Source organism: Brachypodium distachyon, chromosome 1 (genome assembly GCF_000005505.3).
Source record: "Brachypodium distachyon strain Bd21 chromosome 1, Brachypodium_distachyon_v3.0, whole genome shotgun sequence".
NCBI lineage: Eukaryota > Viridiplantae > Streptophyta > Magnoliopsida > Poales > Poaceae > Brachypodium > Brachypodium distachyon.
Genome location: NC_016131.3, coordinates 70,020,072 through 70,042,437, shown reverse-complemented (window position 1 = coordinate 70,042,437; position 22,366 = coordinate 70,020,072). Strand labels below are relative to the sequence as shown.

General features: G+C 46.8%; 2 protein-coding genes across 2 annotated transcripts; both read left to right on the top strand.

Moving 5' to 3' along the window:
* The first annotated feature begins 5,029 nt into the window (after positions 1–5,029).
* On the top strand, positions 5,030–7,286 carry LOC100821748 (homeobox-leucine zipper protein HOX13). Its single transcript, XM_003558576.4, has 3 exons — positions 5,030–5,397; positions 5,645–6,015; positions 6,121–7,286. Exons 1-3 carry the CDS (start codon positions 5,343–5,345, stop codon positions 6,640–6,642), a joined length of 948 nt encoding a protein of 315 aa, XP_003558624.1. The 5' UTR covers positions 5,030–5,342; the 3' UTR covers positions 6,643–7,286.
* Positions 7,287–12,768: 5,482 nt separating this feature from the next.
* LOC100821440 lies at positions 12,769–13,847 on the top strand. Its single transcript, XM_003558575.4, has one exon. The coding sequence runs from the start codon at positions 12,990–12,992 to the stop codon at positions 13,509–13,511; it is 522 nt and encodes a 173-aa protein (XP_003558623.1). The 5' UTR covers positions 12,769–12,989; the 3' UTR covers positions 13,512–13,847.
* The last annotated feature ends 8,519 nt before the right edge of the window (positions 13,848–22,366 follow it).

Here is a 22,366-nt window from a genome sequence, read left to right as displayed (position 1 = left end):
TCACGGCAGAGAGTGAAGAAACGAGGCTTTGCAGCCTTGCAGGGCAGGACGGGAGACGAGACCCCCCTAGTACAGGCGGCTGGTGGCCGGCCGCACATGGGTCTCGATGTGGTGGGCCTTCTTGCGCTCTGCGCTAGCAATACGTCAGTCAGAAGACCTTTCAACTTGAAGCAGCGGCGCCTCTAGAGTTTCACTGGATCGACCAGTACTGGACACACCAAGGCACTACTTGTACAAGTATGTTTGTCTCGATGCACAGGGCTAAGCCGAGACGCACAACGCACGGCACACAAGGTGAAAAAGATCAAGAGAGGGAAGCTTTGGTCGAGACACGTCACGTCGCGCCGTGCAGTCCCGCCGATTGCGACGCGCCCAGCGACAAACACGACACCCCCCCCTCCTCGTTCGAACTCGCGAGTCGCGACGCGATTCACTAGCAGTCGGGGCGTGTCTCGTCCCGTCACGTTCCTCCGGTCCTTGATCGGTTGGTAGGCGGGCTTGACGCGGGACGGTGTTTGTACGACCCGTTCGGTGGCCGTGGTCGTGTCCGGATCCCCTTAGGCGAGAGGAGAGCCGCCAGTGTTGACGCCCCCGAACCACGCGGCCGGCCGGGTCGGCTGCTTCAATTCGCTTCATTGATTTCAGAGCCCCCCCGCGCTTCAGTTGATCAGTTGCTGCATCCTGCCGTCATCCCCCTGCAGCAAACTAGCGGCCATAAACCCACCGAATTGGGAGTTGGAACAGCCGGCCCGCGCCATCGCCTGCACATAAAGCCAGCAGTAGCTACGGGGCGTGTGGGATCGATTGAAACGATCCCAAGAATCTGAGTGCAGCGTGCGCTGTTGGGTCGAGGGCAAAGAAGGCGGTTAACTGGATGTATACAATGCAATCGCGCACGCGGACCTGTGTATGCAATGCATCGGCGTCATTTTGTCATGGAGTGACCGGCCCGCTCGTCATCCTGAGCACGTTAAAATCGATCGATCCAACCAAACAAATCTCCGTGGTGAAAAGCTGCAAGCCGCGCCGTTGTCCATCAACCATCGTCCAGCGGCACTCGTGGCTTGTCGGCTCAAACAGTCCTTGTTTTGTTGCTATACGGGACTCGTCCTTTCCGGGCTTCTTATCGTTGGGGGGAAGCGGTGGAGCCAGGACCAGATTTGACCCTAACAGTGCCCAATATACAGCCTATCGCCCCCTAATCATCATCAGATCACCTAACGCCTCCCCTAACTCCCACAATTAAATCGTCTTACCGGACGCGATAGGTACGGGCAGCAGCTGTGAGGAGACTTCCACCCTGTCTATCTCCTCATGTTCTTCACCCCTGGTGGCTGGTACGTACGTTGGGCAAGTACCGCGACGACGATCGAGGCGGCTGTGCGTACAGCTTAGCTGGTTCAACGTTTAACACAGTCTTGAGCGCCTGCCGCGGCCATATGTTGCTCGGTCGAAGATCGCGATCGATCTCCCCTACGTACATTGCCGTTTCGATCCTGTTCTCTTTGTGGGAACAGAAGCAGTGACCTGCCTTTTGGAGCACGAGATGAAAAGGCCGTCCTTTTTCCCTTGGTGCAGGCGGGCAGCCGCAGCGATCACTTTCTGTCATTCGCCTCGGCCCTGCCATGCACATCTCGCTGTGGCATCTCGCTCTCTTTCCGGGGCTTGGTTTTTTCTTTTTGTTTTGCCACTCGTCGTGGATAGGATTGGATGGCACGGATGGCACCACGGCCAAGGTGGGAGGGTGATTCCGTCGCGGCCAATGGGGGCAGAGTCATGGGGAAAAACAGAGAAAACCTCGCAAGGGCAAAGAAAGCATATAGGCGGGTCGCTGTCCTGGCTCTTGTAGCGCGGCACACAATAGTATGGTCCTCGCCCTAGATAAGCTAGTGAGTGCGTGTGGGCACTTTAGTTGTTTGATGCGTCCATCAATCAAGTGCCTGTGCCTGCGACTTTTGGGGCCAAAAGAGGTTGCTTCTGCGCCCTGCTTTTCAGAGCTCTAAGAATAGATTCCCAGGTCCCCCATTTCAAGGGGCTGGAAAAGGAGGCCGGCAGCACTACGTAACTATATACTCCTACTACTCGTTAGGTTGGCATCGCTTCCGTTCCGTTGCGAGCTAGGCGTATGCACTGCTACTGTATACTGGTTTCATTGTTTTTCAGACTACTACTATTTACGCGGCTCCTCGGTTATGTTCTTGCGTGGAGTTCATTGGTTGGCGGGCTTACCATCAAGTGATGGGCACGTCGTAGCACGACCGCCGATTTATAGAAGTATCCCTAGACTTTAAAACACGGTACTCATAGTCACCAACAAAAGCACACAAGTGATCACCTGCGTGCAGTGAGAGTAGAATGAAATTTACAGTCTGACTAAAGATGTTCAGCTGGCAGATATATCCTTTGCCGCTGCTCAACGAATATGTGTTGCTCAGAAAAGGATCTAGAACATCTGCACAAGGCCCAGCTAGCTACTCGACTGACGACAGGTGCATGGCGATATATGCAGCACGGACGAGGTCTACCTAACCTAAAACCCAACCCAGCCCTTGTTAGCCCAGTCAGTAGTAATAATAATATTATCAAATCAATCCTTTTAGCGATCGGGGCTGCGACGTCGCTACCAATCACTTTTTAGGACCTCGATCAGTTTCTTTTTAATTGCCCCCGTAGGGGCCCCACGCAGGTTCCTTAAAGCACAGTCGTGACTTGTGAGTTGGAGTGCCGGCTTAGTGGCGTGTGGCGTTTTCGCCAACACAGTGCCCGCCACGTTTCGCCACCGGAACAAATCGGTAAACAACGCAGCCAACCTCCAATTCTCTTTGTTCCTTTCCCTCCGCCTCCTTTGGTAAACAAATGAGCTCAGAACATGCGTACAGTTGTCGCCGGACGATGGATTAGCTGGAGATGCATGCGTCGCCGGATTTCAAGCATGGAGCCGTTTCTACGTGAGGTGTCTTGAATTTTCTGCTCGTGCGTACGTAGGAAGAGGAAGGACACGCCTGCTTAATCTTGTGGGAAATATCTATCTATCTATCTAATCCAGCTAGTGTGATGTGCAGAAGTTATATACGCGCACCTCACGTCGAATATTATATCTTGGGTTCACATGTCGTATGTCTGAATTTCTTCATCAGTATCATGCAGACGTGCCGGTTGGTATGGTTGACAGGCTTTTATGCGACATTATTACTTGCTTGATAGGGAAACAAACACTGGTTGGATTAAGAAATATACTAATTTGCTAGTAGTTTACATGGGGTCGAAGTCTCCTTTTCCCAAACGAGAATTCGATCTCCGAAAATAAGCTGGCACAAATGGTATAATACTAGTTCTTGGTTTTTGGTCTATGTTGCACGTTAGATAAACCACAGCCATCTTAACCATGGTTGGACTAATTCCCACTTCTTGATACTCTGCGGTTACATTGCATATGCATGCGGCTGTGAGGCACTGGCGGGTACGTGTAAGAGATTTTAATATTTTACCGGCGGGGCTGTAACACTTTGCGAGCACACAAGTTCAAAATTTGCCAAAAAGTTCAATGTAAATGTTGTGGTCGATTTAGGTGGAATGCATAGCAATCGTGTGCACAGTTTTATTGCCAAATGCAAATTCAACGTCCAAGTTTGTTTGTTTTCGATACAAAACACATATATTTACACAATCGTTCTAAAGTGGGAGCCCGACGAGTTTCACTAGAGCTAGCTAACTTCATCTATCGATTTAGTCCACAATGACTTTCTACTTCCTCATCTTCAAGTGTTTTGGGGAATTTTTCTTGAGCTCTAAGACTTCAAACTATATCATGGTGCTTGCAAAATTTTCTAACAAGTCGGATTTGATTCAAAGACAGGACTAGAGTTTAGATGAGCTTCTTTACTTTTGTAAAAAAAAAACCAATCTGTGGTGGTGATCCGTTCACTTATTCTATAGAAAAAATTACCACCTTACAATGCGATGAGATAACTATATTACAGATGATTAATACGATGATAATATATCAATAGTATTTTGGATAAATTACTACTAATATCTAGTATATATTTGGTGTGTTTTAGTGTAACTATGCAGAGAATGTAGCCAAGTTTGTTTCATCCGTGACCTCCCACTCTCACATGTAGGCGGAGATGGAGACTCGTTCAAACTTAGTCTACTAAAGGATGGAACCTTTCGGTTCATTTCCTTAAGGTAGAACGCCCGAGAGCCTATCCCCCTATTTCAGTTCAGATTCAGTCCGTCCTTAGACCGGAGTCCTTGGGCACCCTATATACCCCCGAATGGACAGGCAGCCAACCTGGCGGGAGTCGGCGGCAGAAGTGCCTGCTTGGTACGGCTAAACACTTCTCTTTTCTTATTTTTGATCGGTCTAGTTTCATTCTTTTACCGGCTCTAGTGTAGTGTTCTGTCATAAACCTATTAGTTTCAGTTCCCGGCTCTGTATCGGCAGATACCTATACTTGTTTCCCCAGCAAACTCATGGGAATTTGGTTAACACACAAAAAAAAGTTTATATTTGTCGAGGAACCATGCTACGACGAATTTTCGTCCAATAACTGTACGATGCTAGGTGGCAAACTTGGGTTGTGGCAGCACAAGTTTCGGGGCATAGTAACGAGGAAAAAATGAAGTAAAGATTTAAGGAATCACCATACAGCCATCGGAAGCAAACTCATCGTACATGAAGCAATTTCGTTTGTCGAGGGTGTGATCCAGTCGACCCGGTCATGCCTTGATGTTTTATAGATGCATTTTGTTTCTACTTCAGAAAATTGTACGCACGTACGACGTTCGAAGGATATGGATTGGTTATTGCGAAGTTAATCCCTAAATTCCCGAGCTTTAAGCGAAAAATGCATAGGTAAGCTGCGCTGAATATGATGCAACGATAGCTCATCCTGCGCGCAAGCTGTCGATACCAATTGCCAACACGCCAACACATGGGTGATACAAAAATCTATGCCACATGATATCTCGGCCCTGCCCAACCAGAGTAGAGAGTGCCCGGCCAGCCTAGCTGCCCGCTTTTTATTTATACGGGTTCCATGTACGCCTGCATCAGTTGTTTGCCCCCGCGCTGCGAGTGACCTCACCTCTCTTCTCCCTGGCCCTCTCTTCCCCTCCGTTCTCGCTCCCATCCAGGTCGTCGTCTTGACGATCACGAAACCCGAAGCAGGGCAAGGCCATTGCCGCCGCAAAAACAGAAGGAAGTTAAAGGCGTCTGTGGTCGTTTCATCTGTGTCTTGCAGCTCCTCCCAACACTCTCCATCCCCCACATCATAACTAGAACCATCCCCATTTCCAAATTCGAACCGACTCGTTGCTCCAATTACTGCTCGCAAATGAAGAGGCAGAGCAAGAGGCTAACCAGCGGCGGCCAAGAATCGCCAGAACCAGGTATTGTGGCTGGCTGCTCCGAAATCTTCTCTGTTTTTGGGTGTACTTCCTGCATGCCTGATGTTTACATGTACAAAATACGAGCACCAACATGGCTTTTGAGCTTAAATTTTAGCGCAAAGTGCGTCCCCTTTTGACATGCTTATAGGAATTTGCAATGGTGGCTTGCATGAGCATTCCTTTCCCCGTTCTACGACATGTACACAGTACAGAGCTAACAATTGTTGGTCGTTGCCGTGTGTTGCAGGGGATCAGAGCTTGCTGCCGCCGTACATGGAGCACGACGAGGCCGACTTGGAGGAGGAGGACGAGGAGGAGGAACGCGGGTCGCTCTCGTGCGGCCTGGGCGGCAAGAAGCGTCGGCTGGCGCTGGAGCAGGTGCGCGCCCTGGAGCGCAGCTTCGAGGTGGACAACAAGCTTGACCCGGAGCGCAAGGCCCGCATCGCGCGCGACCTGGCCCTGCAGCCCCGCCAGGTCGCCGTGTGGTTCCAGAACCGCCGCGCCCGCTGGAAGACCAAGCAGCTCGAGCGCGACTTCAACGCGCTCCGCGCCCGCCACGACGCGCTCCGCTCCGACTGCGACGCGCTCCGCCGCGACAAGGACGCCCTCGCCGCCGAGGTACACCATCAAATCAATCGCTTCTTGCCTTGCCGCTGCTGTTAGCTTAGCTGATTCTTAGTACTCGCTTACTTATCGTTGTCTGCTTCATTCGCGTGGTCTCAGATACGGGAGCTGCGGGAGAAGCTGCCGAAGCCGGAGGCGGCAGCGGTGAAGTCCGAGGCCTGCATTGAGGCAGAGCTTCGGCAAGCGACCGCGGTCGGCGCGGCGGTCTGCAACAACAACAAGGACGGATCCTCGGACAGCGACTCGAGCGTGGTGTTCAACGACGAGGCGTCGCCGTGCCCGTACTCGGGCAGCGCCGCGGTCTTCGAGCAGCCGGGCGGCGGCTTCATGGGGTTCGGCGCGCCCACGTTCCTGGACTCCTCGGCGGCGGCCACGGGTGGCTGTTCGTCTTCTCTGCTGCCCATGCTGGAGACCAAATGGCCCGGCGCGTACGGCTCGTACGACGCGGGCAAGAGCGGTGGCGGCTATGGCTTCACGGAGGAATGGCTGGCCGGCACGGACGCGATCGGCAACGACGCCGGCGCCGGGTTCTTCGCCGATGAGCACGTCTCCAGCCTCAACTTTGGCTGGTGCGGTAGTGGCGCCGAGGGTTTTGACCTGCACGGTTACTGTAAGAAGTAAAAAAAGAAAGTGCTACTGTACATGCAGCGTGTAGTACGAGTACCGGCTAGGTTGCTAGCGGACAAGAATGGCAAGGAGAGCGAGTTAAAAAGGTGGAATTTGAGACAGGTGCATGGAGGAAGTGGTAAATAACCGTCCTAGGTTAATCCATGGTGTAAAGTCACAACCAGCCTTTGCCTCCTACAGCATTCCTCCTGCCACTGCTTACCAAAACATTTTGGCGTGTACCACTTCGATGCAAAGAGCAGTGGCACCACATGCAGTACACGGCAGCGGAGGCAGGTTCCAAACTTGCAACACTCTTCTCAGGATTCATGTTATCCGATCCGGTGGATCAAACCATTCCTCCATCAAGTTAGGGCCAATTTGGTTCGCGCATGTATCTGGATTCAAGGGGGGGACAATAAAATTACGGACTTGCTAGAATAAAACCACGGACTTGCTAACACTATGTGCCAGGTCTATAATTCAAATTGCTCCATGTCGATTTTTCTCTCACAGGCCAATGGAAAGTGACTCTGGAGACTAGTCTTGGTAATCTAAAAATTTATACAGAAGGGTATGTTGTAAAAATCACCTTTAAAATTTTTAGTACTCTGTGTAGTTGTAATTCTTTACATAATTTACTTTTTAGAGCAATGCAATATTTTTTGTTTGTCTAGGACGAGAAATTAACAGTTTCTGTTAAAACTCAAAAGCATATATAAACATCTATGTGTGCAGTTGGTATGGTGATTTTTTTAGATAAGTTCATACTGGATGATGCGAGATTCAGTAACAATTATCTTTACGAATTGGATAGACATTTGGTATTCTTTCTGTCTTTTTTATTGTACATGCAACGCTTAGAAGTTTTTCTACAATAATTGTATATATATAAAATCTCAAAACATAATTAATCATTATATTATTGCTTTTGCTGAGCAAACAGTTGTACTAGCGATACTGAGATGGAGCATGCGAATATGAAGAGGACCAATAGAGCACAATTTTAAACCTAAGCAAAGCGTTTTAATGCTATGCAACACGTACTTTTATCCTCCTAGCTTATTTCTTTTCTAAAACGTTGCATGTGCAAGTAAAAGGAAACAAAACTAGTACTCTCTAAATTGAGACATGTATACACTAAGTCACATTTAGATACATCCAAATTTTGACAAACTTGACACATCTTTTGTTGGACGGATGGAGTAGCAATTTTTTAGGATTGCCGATTGACCAACAAAGCACCGTGTCATCAATTTGTTGGCTATTTGTATTAACCACTAGGTGGTTACATCCAAATTGAGAGTCAGTTTCTAGTTTGAAGGGGACTGTGGTCGCGTCGACTGGGTAGTAATGCCATCCTTACTTGTGATTTGCCTGAGAGTTAGGCAGTCTTAATGTTTTCCTTTTTCGAATCCCATCAGGGATAGTGAGCTCATTTTATACTCCCTCCAGTGCAAATTTAAGTCATATTTGAATTGTCTTCTTTTTAGCTTCGGTTGTAACTTTGTTCAACACTATATTGATAGTTACAAAGTTACATGGACGTCCATGGACTTTGGATGCAACTGATTGGAACGGGCGCATGGTCGCATGGGACTTGTTCAACCAATTTGGGTGGCCTGCTTGCTATAGGCTTAGTGCTACTTGATTTATGCACCAACGGATTTGTAATTTCAAATGACTTTTCGTTAGTACGACACGCTTTGAAATGACTAATTAATTATATTATGTTCGTGTGCATCAATCGATGCATATGTCGGAGGTTACCCTCTTTAAAAAAAACGAAGTTACTAATTGCAACGAGTAGGAAGTGATTTGGATACGAATCCAATGATATTAAGTTTATAATAGAGCCATGTATATCGAGCTAACCATTGACCAAAAACATGTATTTGAATGGGTAAATACACCTTTTATTTTGCCAAAAAGTAATGTCTTTAGAGCTCTTCATTAAATAACATAGATTCTAACACACACATGATGTTGCGCATATTAGCTTTTTTTTATGGCAGGGACCAACAACTTTGCTGGAAAAAAAAATCAAGATGGCATTAGAACATTGCCCAGTTTTATTAATCTATTGATGACGAAGTTGTTGAAGATTCATAGCATGTGAGGCAGCTAAGAGCCCAATACTTCGGGCTGGCTAGCATGTTCCCCTTCCACCACACAGCTGAATGGATGCAACGTATCTTGCTATAAGAAATAGAAGAACAAAAATGAATTGGCGATGTAACAACTAAAAGATGCAGAACTAACTAAAGGAGAACTAAAGCAAGCGACTTCCTTCTGAATCAGTATTTCACAAATGTTATATTTCATCATATTAGAGGCCACTCTGTTACGTTTGCGCCGACCATCTCTGTGTATGGAACTAACAAAAGAAAGCATTAAGAGGATTTTTTTTCCTGTTTTGGCATATTATTTTTTGTCAAGAAAGATAGGAGCTCTGACATGCAGTATTATAAGGGAGAAGCCAAACATATTTCTTTTGCCTCTCTTATTTTCATTGACATTTTTTTCACGTGTATCGTCCGATTGGAAACTCGGAAAACAAATTTACTGCTCAGTTAAACAATCAGCAAATGTAAAGCAGAGTTCGCTACTGAACCGAGAAGAAATCAAAGATGCTTCGTTTCCATTTTTGGAAAAGCCGAGAAAATTCCACTTTGCAGGTGTCATCGAGGGAGAAACGAAAACGGTAGTTTCAATTTAAAAAAAGTGGCTGGTGGTTTTCAATCGTGTCAGGTCATCTCCAAGGTCACCAGTGAACTGATGATGCCAATGTTTGGTACGCGTCCTTTTCGCTTGTAGGGCAGAAGCATCGCAAATAAGAAAAAGAATCAATATTAGTACGAGTGGTGATACTATCATACGCTGAGACGTCACGAAATAAAGAAGAAAGGGACAGACCACATCAGAGATCCATGGTCCTGTGTGTGGTATGTTCAATACAAGCCCCTTATTATTCTTTTCAGATTTGCATCGTAGTTTCTGCGAATCCCGTTTCGACCATGCTTAGCAACCTGAGTTACATCACAATTTCTTTGTGGTGTGTTGTTGACTTTGTGCTGTCGTGCCCATATCGGTCGGTTGTGGATTGGGTCTAGCTTGGCCAGATTGCGGGCGTTGTAATCTTGATTTTCGTCTTGTTTCCCATGGAAATATACATCAGCTTTTCTAGGGATGGGCCGGGATTTGTGGAGGAGTCAGGACTGCCACGGGGCCACCGGTTCCCTAAAGAAAAAAACTTAAGAGAGGCCCGTCCGCCCAGTTCTAATGCAGACACTATTTTGCTTGCTCTGATAAGTTCAGAGAAGCAAGTTTGCTGAGCCCCCGGAAAGAACAGTTTTGCTGAAGTGCATAACAGCGTCGGTGATACGGTGAAGGTACACCCACTGCACTCTGTTCTATTGCTGTCACGCCTTAAGTCTATATCAAACTTTCCTTTTAGATTGATAAGCAGATTTTCATCACACAAGACACGACAAGCTTGCACATGTACTTATCGCGGATATCTGAATGTATCTTCCAACGCTAGTGTGTTCTCGATTGATGTCTTGTCTTGGGAAATGAAAGGTCGGAGCGGTTTCCCCTGGGCGGTCGCGCCCCTGTCTCCAGCCGCTCAGCTCCAACGTTGCAGTCACGTCCGGCGGCTGACGTCTCCGGCCGTGTCGTCCGCCTGCGGCCTGCCGACCGTTGGCTGTATCGGAATGTACTGCTGTTCATGATCGGCGTGACTTGCGTCAGTTGGACTTGATGTCCTCGTTACGCTAGAGGGGAAGCTGGAGTTTTTTTTTTTTTTTTTTGAGGGCTAGAGGGGAAGCTGGAGTAGATATCTGGCCACTGGCCTAGGCGGTTTAGGCCCGTCGTATTAGATGAAGTGGGACTGTTTTAGCTTGCTGTTGCTGGGCCGACGCAGCCGCTCGCTTCGTTGATGGTCGCACTGGGCCGTCGCTTTGCCTGGGTGGCCCAGTTTATTGTGATTCCAAAGGGCCTCTGGTACTCTGTGTATTTTGCTGGACTTCATTTTAAAGTTCGCAGCCTCGCAGGTAGTCTATTTCGTGATTCCGGCCTTTGCAGGCTTGCGAGGCATTTGTTTTCGCAGTTGCACCGTGAACAAGTTTCGCACCGAACAGAAAAAAACTACCAGACACTTCTGACTTCTGAATACTCCTATATATTTACGACTGTTTGGTGTTTCTCAAAACAGAACAAAAAATTACTGACTGTTTGGTAGTACCGTACTAAAAAATTACGATTGGTTTTTTTCACGACATTTGTTTTCTGTCGAAGTCCAGTCCCGAAAGGCCGAAATACCTATAGATATATATTGTACTGCTTCCATTCCTAATTTTTTGTTGTCGTTTTAGTTGAAGAATTTATGATCGTAGGGACTTGATACAGTATGAAGTGAAATACAATGAAGTCGTTCCAGTTTCGTAAAACCCACCCGATGACCGAGAGCTCATACCTATGCCTTGAAGGATTGAACCAACAATTTCACCAGAACGCCCACATAGTCCCCAGAGTAGTATCAAATCGGCCGTGACAATGTTACGCCGTGAAGTTGCGTATCATCTTCACGCACGAGACCATCCCGTACAATAATATCGTAAGCCGCCTTTCGATTGCACGTCCATGCAACGCCCATACCGCAGCGCACGTGTCCTCCCATGAATATAAATTGACCGTCCAACCCGGGTGACACGGCACCATGTGAACGACCGCCTGAAGTCTGAACCCACGCGGTACAGGAGAGCAAGCGGCCAACCCAACAGCAAAACACGTCGGCGACGTCTCCGTACGTGCGTACATCGTCCGGCCTAAACCGACTGGACTCGAGCGCGAGCCGCACGCGGGAACGTGCACGTCAGACAAGATAATAACGAAGCGCGTTTGACCAGTCCACTCCCCGTGTGATGACCAGAAAAATACAACTCTTGTCTTCCTCTACTGCTTACTAGTCTACTACTCGTATCCCTTGTGGCCTCGTCCACCAATTCGTGGCCCCGAAGTCGCTATCGTGGGCCATGGCCACTGTCCCCCGTTACACCACAGCACAGCCCGATAGTATCTTCCTCTAAAAAAAAAACCCGATAGTATCTCCTTTCAGCTTTTCTTTTCTTTTGACTTTTCTTTTTTCAGGTGCAAAACACTTGCCATGTTCTGTAGCAGAAGGCAAGGCGCGACCAGATCCCACTGGAGGAGACGTGCCATTAAAGAAAGCCAGCTTCTTTTGACCGCCATGGCCGTGCAGGCACCTCTTATCTCTTCACTGTACTACTAATAAATTGTTTCTTTTTGTTTCCGTCACCAGGCAAGGCAGGGGGGTGGCGCTGGAACAAGAACCTTTGTTTTGTTTTGTTATGTCTTGCCGACGCCCGGGATGATGTAAAGCAGTCGGACTCGGCACTGGAAACTGGTACGGCACGAACCAAGCGACCCTCCCAAGATGGATCGCCAGTTTCCCCTGCCGCAATGGTCGTGTCAAAGAATTCAATTCAATCCAGGTGTTATTTTCAGTATTGCCGCCACAATCAATTGTGGTTTAGTTCCTGATTCTGTCCGGAGCCATTTTCTCAACTGTCAGCAGCGAGTAATTGAGCGAGCATGTGACGACTTTTTTTTTTTTGGATCTTCTCCCTCTGGGTTTCTAAAACTTGTCATTCTCTAGGATGCGGGTCTCTTCTCTTATTATATATAAAAAAGCGGTTATCATATCCGCACATTGGCATGTATCCAAAACAGAGTGTTGACCCTATTTTGCATCAAATATAACCATAAGATATTGGCTATTGTGCGAGTATTTTGGTAACATATTTAAGGATAGCATTTCAAAAACGGTTTTGCTATTAAAAAATTGACTGTTTTTTACTTAGAGATCAGTCGAGTGACCGTTTGTTCTTAGTTAGATAAATTCCTACTACATGGAAGTCTACCGATCTATCTTCCATTAAAAAAAATACCAATCTGGAGGAACAAACATCACTCTCCTTTGTGCTAACATTATTACACTTTCGTGCCCAACAGAAAATTCATTCCCCACTCGCCTAAAAACTACACAAAGCTACCCAAAATGATTAAAAAATCTTTTTCTTTTAAAAAGAAGCATCAATAAAACAGTAGTACCACGCACCGTGCAACTCCAGTACTTCACCCTTGGCAGCAAGCCTGACATTTCCTCTCCCCTTCGTCGACCTCCAGTCTCTCCTCTTCTTTATCCCCCTCTCTCTCCACCTGAACACCCACCGCCACGCCCGTTCTACAGACGCGAATTAGCATCCTGAGCAGACAACTCGCGGGCACGAAGACGCTTATCGAAATCAAAGAAAGATCCAAGCTTGATTGATTGCGCCATGAGGAGGTCGGACTGGGAGGACCGGTGCAAGCGGCACCCGGAGCACCGGCTATCCAAGGGCGTGTGCCCGAGCTGCCTCCGCGATCGCCTCGCCCACCTCTCCGCCTCTTCCTCGGCCACCACCACGCTCACGCGGGCCTCCAGTTCGGCCACCAGCACCTCCCCTTACTCCTCCAACGGCTCCCCTCCGCTCCACCATGCCGCGCTCTCCGCCGACGCCAGCTCCGTGCACGTCGTCGGCGGGGGCTCCTTCGTCAACGTCTCCGCCTTCTCGCAGCCGCTGATGCCGACCTCCAGGAAACCTGCGGCTGCGAGGCAAGAAGAGGCGAGCAGGGAGACCGGGAAGGGGGAGAAGAAGAAAAAGAAGAGCAGCAGCAGCAAGAAGAAGATCGGGAGGTTCCTGTCGAGGCTCGTCGGGACGGAGAAGCGGCGGCGAACAGGGGATGGTGGCGATGGCGGCGAGCTCTTCCATTCCAGCACCATGAAGGAGAAGACGTCGACAAGGTGGGTATTCTTTTGATCGGACCGGCGGAAGGATGGGGCGCCGCGCGTGCAAACCGTGCTTGGGATTTCTCGGGTATTGATTTCCTCTGCTTTTTTCCGAGTATTTTTTGTGCTTGATTTGATGTTTTTGCCCCCAAGTTCTTTGGGAACCTTGTATACGAGATCAAGTAATTGACCATCAGGATTCAGGAGGGAGGAGCATGTGAGGAAGTTACATATGCCTATACAATTTTTTACTTTTTAGAACAGAGTATATACGGATGTAAATTAACGTCTTTGTATCATAGTTTGTACCATATGAATGTTTCATGGGATTCAGGATTGATCGGGGAGGACATACGTCCTTGGTCTAGCAGGCTAGCATCCTCCATATACATTTTATCTGAGTATTATTGATGCTAGCTTGTTACTTGTGTTGACTGGCGACGTATAGACGACACACAGATAACATATGGAGGACACAAAATAAAACGAAAGACAAGGCAATGTTTGTATCGTGTACACGCAAATGGTAACATGCACACTGATAGAAGAACTACTAATTTCGTTTCCAATTGCTTATTTTCGACTCCAGCCTTCTTTTTGCTTTTCTGCGTGCTCAATTTTAGCGGCCCGAATCCTCTTTCCTTTATCTCGGCCGCTTTTGATCTTTCAGCCGGTGTTCTGTCGTTTCGACATGAAGCAGGTTGTCCTTATCGCGATTTGTTTCCATGTTCGCCAACTCCGTCGGTCGGCCCTGCAGCTAGCTTGGATGGGCAAGGTCGCAAACACGTCAGTAATGGTGCAAACGAAACATGGAGCAAGTATGAACCAAAGGAGTATCTTCAGGCGCACACAAGATCTTTATTTGGCAGCTTCAGGTGCATAGTCCTACAGGTTTGTCGAGTAGTGGACCTCAAATCAATGGACGGGCAGGACAAGGACAAATGCGCGTGCAAACGTGTATGGCCGAATCACAAAGGCCAGAGAAGGTCAAACAAACAGAGCGGAAACCAAAAGATCTCTCTGGCGAGGGTATTACTAATCGCTCGTTCGTACGTGTAGGCCTCTACAGAACGAATATAGCTGACAGAAAACTCCGTTGACCGTAGCTGCACAAGATCAGATTAAATGGGCAATAATAATATACACCATTTGACGTTTGATAGGCATAACAAATCCGTATTTCGATTGATAACACGAATATATGTCCCCACGGATCGTGCCGCCCATGCTCGGTCGATCGGACGTACGGTGTACCCACCCCCCATCGAAGCGTGTGGAAGTTCGGGCGTACGGTTGCGCCCCTGACCCGAAACTGTGACCGGCGGATCGATGTGGACCTGGCAGCGACCCGGCAAGCGAACGATTCCTTCCGTTGACGTGGAAATTAAGCCGTGGTCCGTGGAGCCCAGCGGCGCACGTACGTACGGGGCGCCCGTTCCGCGGAAAGGACACCGCTGTTTTGGGGTGCTCGATTTCGCAGTCGTGGGCGCGGACACGGTGTGTGGATCGTGTTCCGCCGGGGAAAGTCAAACCTTTGGCCCGTTTGCAGCAGACGATGGAGGACGGACGGTCGAACCGGAGAGTCGGCCCAGTTTGGCCTATCAGCCTCAGAAGCTGGCCCGTTGTTGTTGCAGACGATAACATGTGCGGAAGACGGATATTTGAGGCCGCCGATCCAAAACGTTTCCCTACAGCATCATCGGCCTCGAACTTTCGAAGCGCCTGTTTGCCCGTGGACATGTAGGCCGGCATGCACGCACAAGGGCAGCCTAGCTACAGCGAAATGGCAAAGCACGGCGCATCGGTCGGCGGCATACGCGTGCACGGGCCGGACGGCCGGACACACGCAGCTATGGCAGCCCTTCTTCCCCTGGGGGAGCCAGCGAACATGCGTGTGTCAAGTTGCGACTTGCGAGAGGGCCGGCCGGCCGGGAGCCCGGGAGCCATGTAGCGGCGTAGTCGAGTCAGCAGACAGCAGGGGAAGGGGAATATATGATGATGGCACGGGGAAAACAATAACAGACACGCGCACATGTGGCGCTTTCAGTCAGGCTCGTACCTAGCTAACGAGTAGAATTGAATATGCCCTTCTGCCGGTGCCGCCCCCTTTTGCAATGATGATGCTAGCCTACTCCAGTACTCCCCCCCTGCCTCTGCGTCGATACTGTTTCCCGTCTCATCGTCCTTCTCGTCATTCTCTGGCTCGATCGTTTCCCTGACGTTGTACCTGATCCGTTGCTTGTCGTTGCCCTCTTAATTTCATTTTATTTGGTTCTTGTACGTGTTGTTGCAGGAAGAAGTAAGAATTCCTTGATCTAATGATAGAGTTACAATTAATCTCCGCAGATCGATAAACTGTGAGATACCTACGGATTACTAGCGTGCATTGTAGATCATAATTACTTAATTCTTCTTCGCGTTCGTGGTAACTTGGGTGCGCCATCGACTACCAGTTCAACTAATTAAAAACGGTCGTGCGTACGTACTGCGACCAGCTGTGAACCATATGATGCTCGTAGCCACAGGCTCCGGCGACGAGGTGTGTACAGTGCATCGACGCACCAAATGAACGTCTTCCCCGTCGATGTTCGGCCGAAAGCTAGCTAGCCAAGGCAGAAAGCCGATTGAGCAGAGAGAGGCCCTGCATCGAATTATGTGCTGATGCATGCATCCACGGCACGCGCCGGTCAATCCCAGCTAGCTATGGCTCTCTATTTTGCAACACCGGCCTCCCAGCAGCTCGCAGCAATTTACTTGATCGTCTACACAGTTGGAGGAGAGTACATATGTAGCTAGGCTATACTATATGAACACTGACATGCCAGCATGGCATACGCATACTGCATATAAGGATAGCTTTTGCCGGTTTGCCGGGCCGTATGTACTCCCTCCGGTCGTCCGCAAACAAGTGTTATTCTAGGTTTTGTTCTAAGTCAAAAATATTAAAATTTGACCAACTTTATAGTAAAATGTAGCAACATTTATGACACTAAATTAGTATCATTGAATCCGGCCATTTTGAAATTTAGTTTCATAATATAACAATTTAACGTGGAGCACATCAGTATACGCATGCATGGCATAGAGGATCAGTGTCCCTAGGTTGGGAGGGCATGATGAGCCACATGATCCGCTTGGTTCGCGCTGCATGCAATGATGGTGGCTCTCTGTGCAACTAATTCATGCTCCACCGGTGTCCAGTGCCTTCTGCTCCCCCTCACTCTCTCTCTCGTCTCCTCTCTGTCCGTGCGTGTGTGTGTTTGCCACATTCGAAATCTCCCTCTCTATCCGTACCTAGATCGAGGAGTATCTAATTGTCGGGCCGATCGATCCAGCTGCTGAAGCTCGATCCCGGCATCGTGTATGCATCGAGATCGTGCATGGAGCCTCTTCAAAGATTTAAAAATTTGTGTATAGCTTACTAAATTCCTTTCGAAAGCTCGATCCAGAGCCATCGATCCCTTTTGGATCCGCATGCATATATGCACCGCTGGTCACTGGTCTGCTGATTGTTAGGTATCATAACTGGTAAGAGAGATCCGGTCAGAGCTTTGAAGGGAAACACTCATGCATGGCATTATGTTTGAGTTGAGAGTTGATTGCGTTTCTCTTCGTACTTTTTGGACATATAATAATCTTTGAGTGATATGATATATACTTTAATACTTCATTAATTTCTACCGATGCTAGCTACCCCATTTCTCCATCATGTTCTTGTTGATACATAGGAGTACTAGCTAGCTGATGACACCAAAATCTATCATATCATACAGAGTATATAGTGAAAGTACAATGATACATGATTGCTGAGAAAAAAAGTCAGGTTGATCCGCATCGTTTAAATCATCGAAACCATTATATATATTTTTTGTATTTAATGAATGGTCAAGATTTAACAAGAGTTTTTCGAAAAAAAAAATAGTGAAGAAGATATGTTTAATTTGCTAGCGTTAAATCAAAATGTTAGGAGTAGACAAACATATTTTTGCTAAAAAAAACAGATATCCTCCTTGATTGGACTTGGTCTCCACGCGACAAGTGTCGGGAGCGTATGCAACCTCTCTTGGGCCTCCTAGATTTTTAGATAATTAAATCGCTAGCTTGTGTGATACTCCTAGCTAAGCTTTCGATTTTCCCAAGACAAAATAGGAAAAAATAAATCCTTAACCAGCTTTTCTTGCGTTAGATTGGTACTACGAGTACTTTTCAGTCAAAGTTAAATCAGCGCTCAAATCCTTCAAGTCACATGCTCCTTTAATTTTACTTGGGTTGTAAGATTCTGCAGCTAGCAAGCTAGTCACAATTAACCGTGCAAGCCATGCATCTCGATCAACCTACACACAGCTCTACACGGTACTCACTCATCTCTTACATATGAGGGCCGGTGCCCGGTGACAAGATTGAAGTTTTCTTAATTGGTCCTTGGTTTTGCATGCCATAGCGACGTGCACTCATTATCCGACCTTTGATTTTTCAGGAAAGCTCATTACGTATCCATTCCAGCTTCTCATTTTCGGTGTTCACTTGTCTGCGGCCTCTTTTAGTACGGAGGAGTATGTCTTGGAGCAAGGCCAACGTGAGAAGAGTCTAACGAAAACTTGTCGCCGGCTCTAGGAAATCGAAAAACTGTTGCAACGTAGTATACGTTTTTTTCTTAGACTCCACTAAAGCCTCAACTCATGGGCCCAACTAATCACACCTCAGGCCAAAATATCTCTTCGATCCGCTCTCTTCTTCTCCAAATTCACAGCGCCTCGTTCAATCTGCTGTCGCGTTCTCCACTTGAATCCCCACATTCCCAACGCGAGTTGCGGCAGTCGGACGACGATGTCTGGGGTCCACCAATTGTCAAACGGATTTGCTTGAACCGGTGGGAAGTACTTGATCCGGCTAAGATTTTTATTTTCTTAGCACCGTGCTGCTGCAAGGCTAGACCCGGTTCTAACTTCTTCTAGCACCGCCGAAGCTTTAGGTTTTGACCAACACTGTCCTTACTCTTAGCTTTGTCTTAAGTCACACTTCTTATATGTTACCCTGCAAAAGGTGGTCTCTTTTCTAAGTACCAGTATACTTATAGAAAATGTACTAATATGTATAATGCCGAGTATGAAATAAATAGAGTAAATTTTACAAAACTGCACATATTGGGGAAGTCTTCTCACGCATGCATCACTTTTGCTAATTTGCCCAAAAACCACACATTTTCAGTCACAATGTAACAACAAGTCCGTAATGATGTGATTAAACGAGTTGTCAGTTTTTCTTACAGGTCGGGCCCACATGTCAGATGACATGTAGCAATCTCGTTTAATTTGTTTTTAAGAGCAAATCTCGGTCTCGTGCTGCTAGTATGCTAAAATAATAATATGATTTTACAAGTTTATTTTTGACGGAAACTACGGCGGACTTTAGCCAGCCTGAACCAATTAATTGATTAAATGAAGAATGTACGATGCTTATCTATCTATTATACACTAAAAGCAATATGATGGGTACCGAGGGGGGGCTCCACGTTGATCCACATCACCTCAATTATTCTGGACGTTGGATCTGGGATCCAAGGATCATAAAAACTGTTTAAATTGTTTTAGGTTACGTATGTTGCGAGCGAGTACCGATTCAATTCGGAATTTTCGGTGCCATACGCCCGTACGGACGGGTCGAGTGGTCGTTCACGGTGCACCGTCTGCACCCAAAAGACCACGGGCTCACGGCTGCCCTAGTGCCCCCTGCCCAGGATCATCACAGAAATGAAACCTCAAGATTAGTGCATAGTTCTGCATCGAAGCCGTGGACGTCTGACGTCTAGACGAGGACATGGACTAATTAGGTGTACTCATAGTCTAATCGATGCGCAAGTGCACCACCATGCAAGTAAGATTCGTTAAAGTTTTTGCTGCAGCTCCACAGATATGTTATACGTACGCAGGGGCAGAGCCAGGATTTGGAACATGGTATGCACATTTTTATTTATTAGAGATAATCTAAAGGACGGTAGGTATAGCATCTATGACGCGTTGAACAAGCATACTACACATGCACTTGGCAAATTGATCTCTTACCGCATACAATTTCTTAATGTATATGATGGAGTATAAATCACACACCTCAACACAGCCAGCGCCAAATGAACACCAACACATGCAAAAAGCGTTCATACATTTGGCGACTAAACAAGACACAAACTCTATAAAACTAGCTAGCTAATTAAATCAATCAACAATGATTTAAACAACATGTAAATAGGACATAAACTCTACAGAGTAAATAATTAAACAATACACGAACTCCAAAATTTTGCCTACAAATATACAAGTAGTACTCCTTTGCCAAAATACATGGGTATGCATTGCATACCCAGGCATTAGGCTGGCTCCGCCAGTGTACTTACGTGCTATGTTCGTGTTAGGCATGCATGCACAATCATAATCAAGTGATCCAGTTTTGGGATAAATATATCATGCTATTTGGAGATTTTGGCGCAGTTGAAACAATGGTGATTTCCACTGTTCTATTTCACTAATGATGTTTGACTACATGAAATAATTACTCCCTCCAATGCATAATAAGTTTTGGAATTAGTACCAAATTACACTACTGCATGCCAAACCAGAAGCCACCACCGACTGCTCCACCTGTCCAACTGCACGCCTGCTTCCTTATCCCTGAGAGAAATTAAATTTCAAGGGGAAGAAGCATTACCGGTTTGGTGAGAGAGGTAATCGAGAGATAGAGTGAGAGAGGACATGATATTTACTCAAAGGTGGCAGGATTTGGATTTATACTATACAAGATTCAGAGAGAAAAGGAGAGAAGTTGTGTGAGAGTGGGAGAAGAAAAGGAGAGACGAACGAACACTAGGATTACATAAATGATACCTGGGAAATGCCTCTTGTGACGGGACGGTGTGCATTCGCACTTTGTATCGTCTCAATGTGTATTGGGCTTTGAGATTGGTCGGGTAGTATTTCAAAATGTATTAGTCATATAAATCATGTATATGCACCGCTCGCAGTAGGTCCAATATGCTAACTAAGTCAAATATTTATTTATCGGAACGCAACATACTGCGTTAGACGATATATATGCACATGATATCATGAGAATATTAAGTAGTGGTAGTATATTTGATGGGATAGAATAAATTTTTAAGGTGGTTTAAGACCCATATAGACCCAATGTGTTATAGTTACTGATAATTAAGTTAATATTTTGTTTTTGTGATGCCAACCGTAATACTCTGTTACGTGAAATATATGTTACGGCGTTTCTACTTTACTAATTTGTTGTTTTTCTTCACATGTCATGAAAATATTAAATAGTAACATGTGTCTATATTTGTAAGAATAAATTTTTATTGGTATTTAATGCAATCCTAGCACGTGGGGCGGCTCTCTCCTTGGTCTCTCTCCCCACCCTGTGTCACCCCCTCCTCTCCCTCTCCCTCGTAGCCCGTGGCATCGGCCCGCTGGACGGGATGCAGGACAGGATATCCCGCGGCGACGATGGGTGGCATATCTAGATTCCATCTATCGAGGGTGGTCCTTGATCCGATCAGCGTTGCGCCATCCTAACCGGCAGCGTGTAGAGAGAAAGGGAGAGAGAGGAGGGGGACGGGTAGCGTGACTATCGAGCTGTTGGTAATGCGTGGGAAGCTTGCAAGCTCATGACCAACGAGCGCTAGAAATTCCTACAGCCGTTGTTCCTCCCATACGAGCCTCCCCGCCCATTGGCGAGCACGAGCAGTTCGCGTCTGTGCCCGGTCCCGTCCCCGCCACCGGCACCAAGGAATGAGGGAATGCACGGTCCCGATGCAAATAAAATGCGAGCGACGCAACGGCACTTGACGGAGAGAGAGGAGGGACAAGGCGGCAGGTGGGGTGTGGGGCCTACCATCATGTATATGGCAGTGTATAGAAGATGTATTATATTTTCAAAGGAAATATAACGGTACAAATCTGAAGACAAGATCTAATTAATCAGATTTTGGGTACGCTTGCACAAAGGTGCAAAAAATCCGCTAAGTGGTGAAAAAAAGTTTAGTGATACAAGTTAATATAAAAATATGAGCGAAAGTAAAGGATACGTAAAATACAAGGTGAAAAACATTAACTTTCTTTTTTAAGTCAATGATGGAATGGTCTAACAAGCTAACACTATATCCAACTAACGTTTACAGACTGGATCATACCATAACTGACCTACAACATGATTGTCATTCTTCTAAACATATACGGAGTAGTAAAATTTTAAAAAAAACGATGGACAATGGGAATCACCATACATCTATTAGGATTTTCTCTATGCATAAGATACTTACAAAAATATAATAATATAACATATAAAGGCTACAATTATATCCAAGAAAAATAATAAAACGGTTTTTTTATGGAGAATTCGACTGATTTTTAGTTAGAGATAAGTCGACGTGCTGACCGTTTGATTTTAATCTAACAGCAACACGTGGGAGGTGGGAGAGTGGGGATGACATTCAAATTTTTAATCCAATCGGCTCTGATGTGTGGACTGAGATTTTTCTTTTTCTTAAAAGTCAATCGACTGAGAAATAGCCCACACACGTAGGTTACAATTTTCTCCGTGCAAGATAATTATAAACATAGCCCGCGCATTTCGCGCGGGCCACCATGCTAGTTGTACCTAAGATAATTTCGCAGTCAAGCAAGACTAATTTTGTAGTAGAAGCGTAATTAGAGCAGTGAGACCAGAGTTTAAGACCATTGACGCAGCGGTTTAGCACCATCAAGGAACAAACACAAAACAATGCGACGGAATGAATCCAAGGTGTTCTGAGGCCTCATGTAACTCTAGCAAAGCAGAGCAAGAGGAGGACAAGCCAGGTGCGTGCCAGTGGCAAGCAACGCAGGC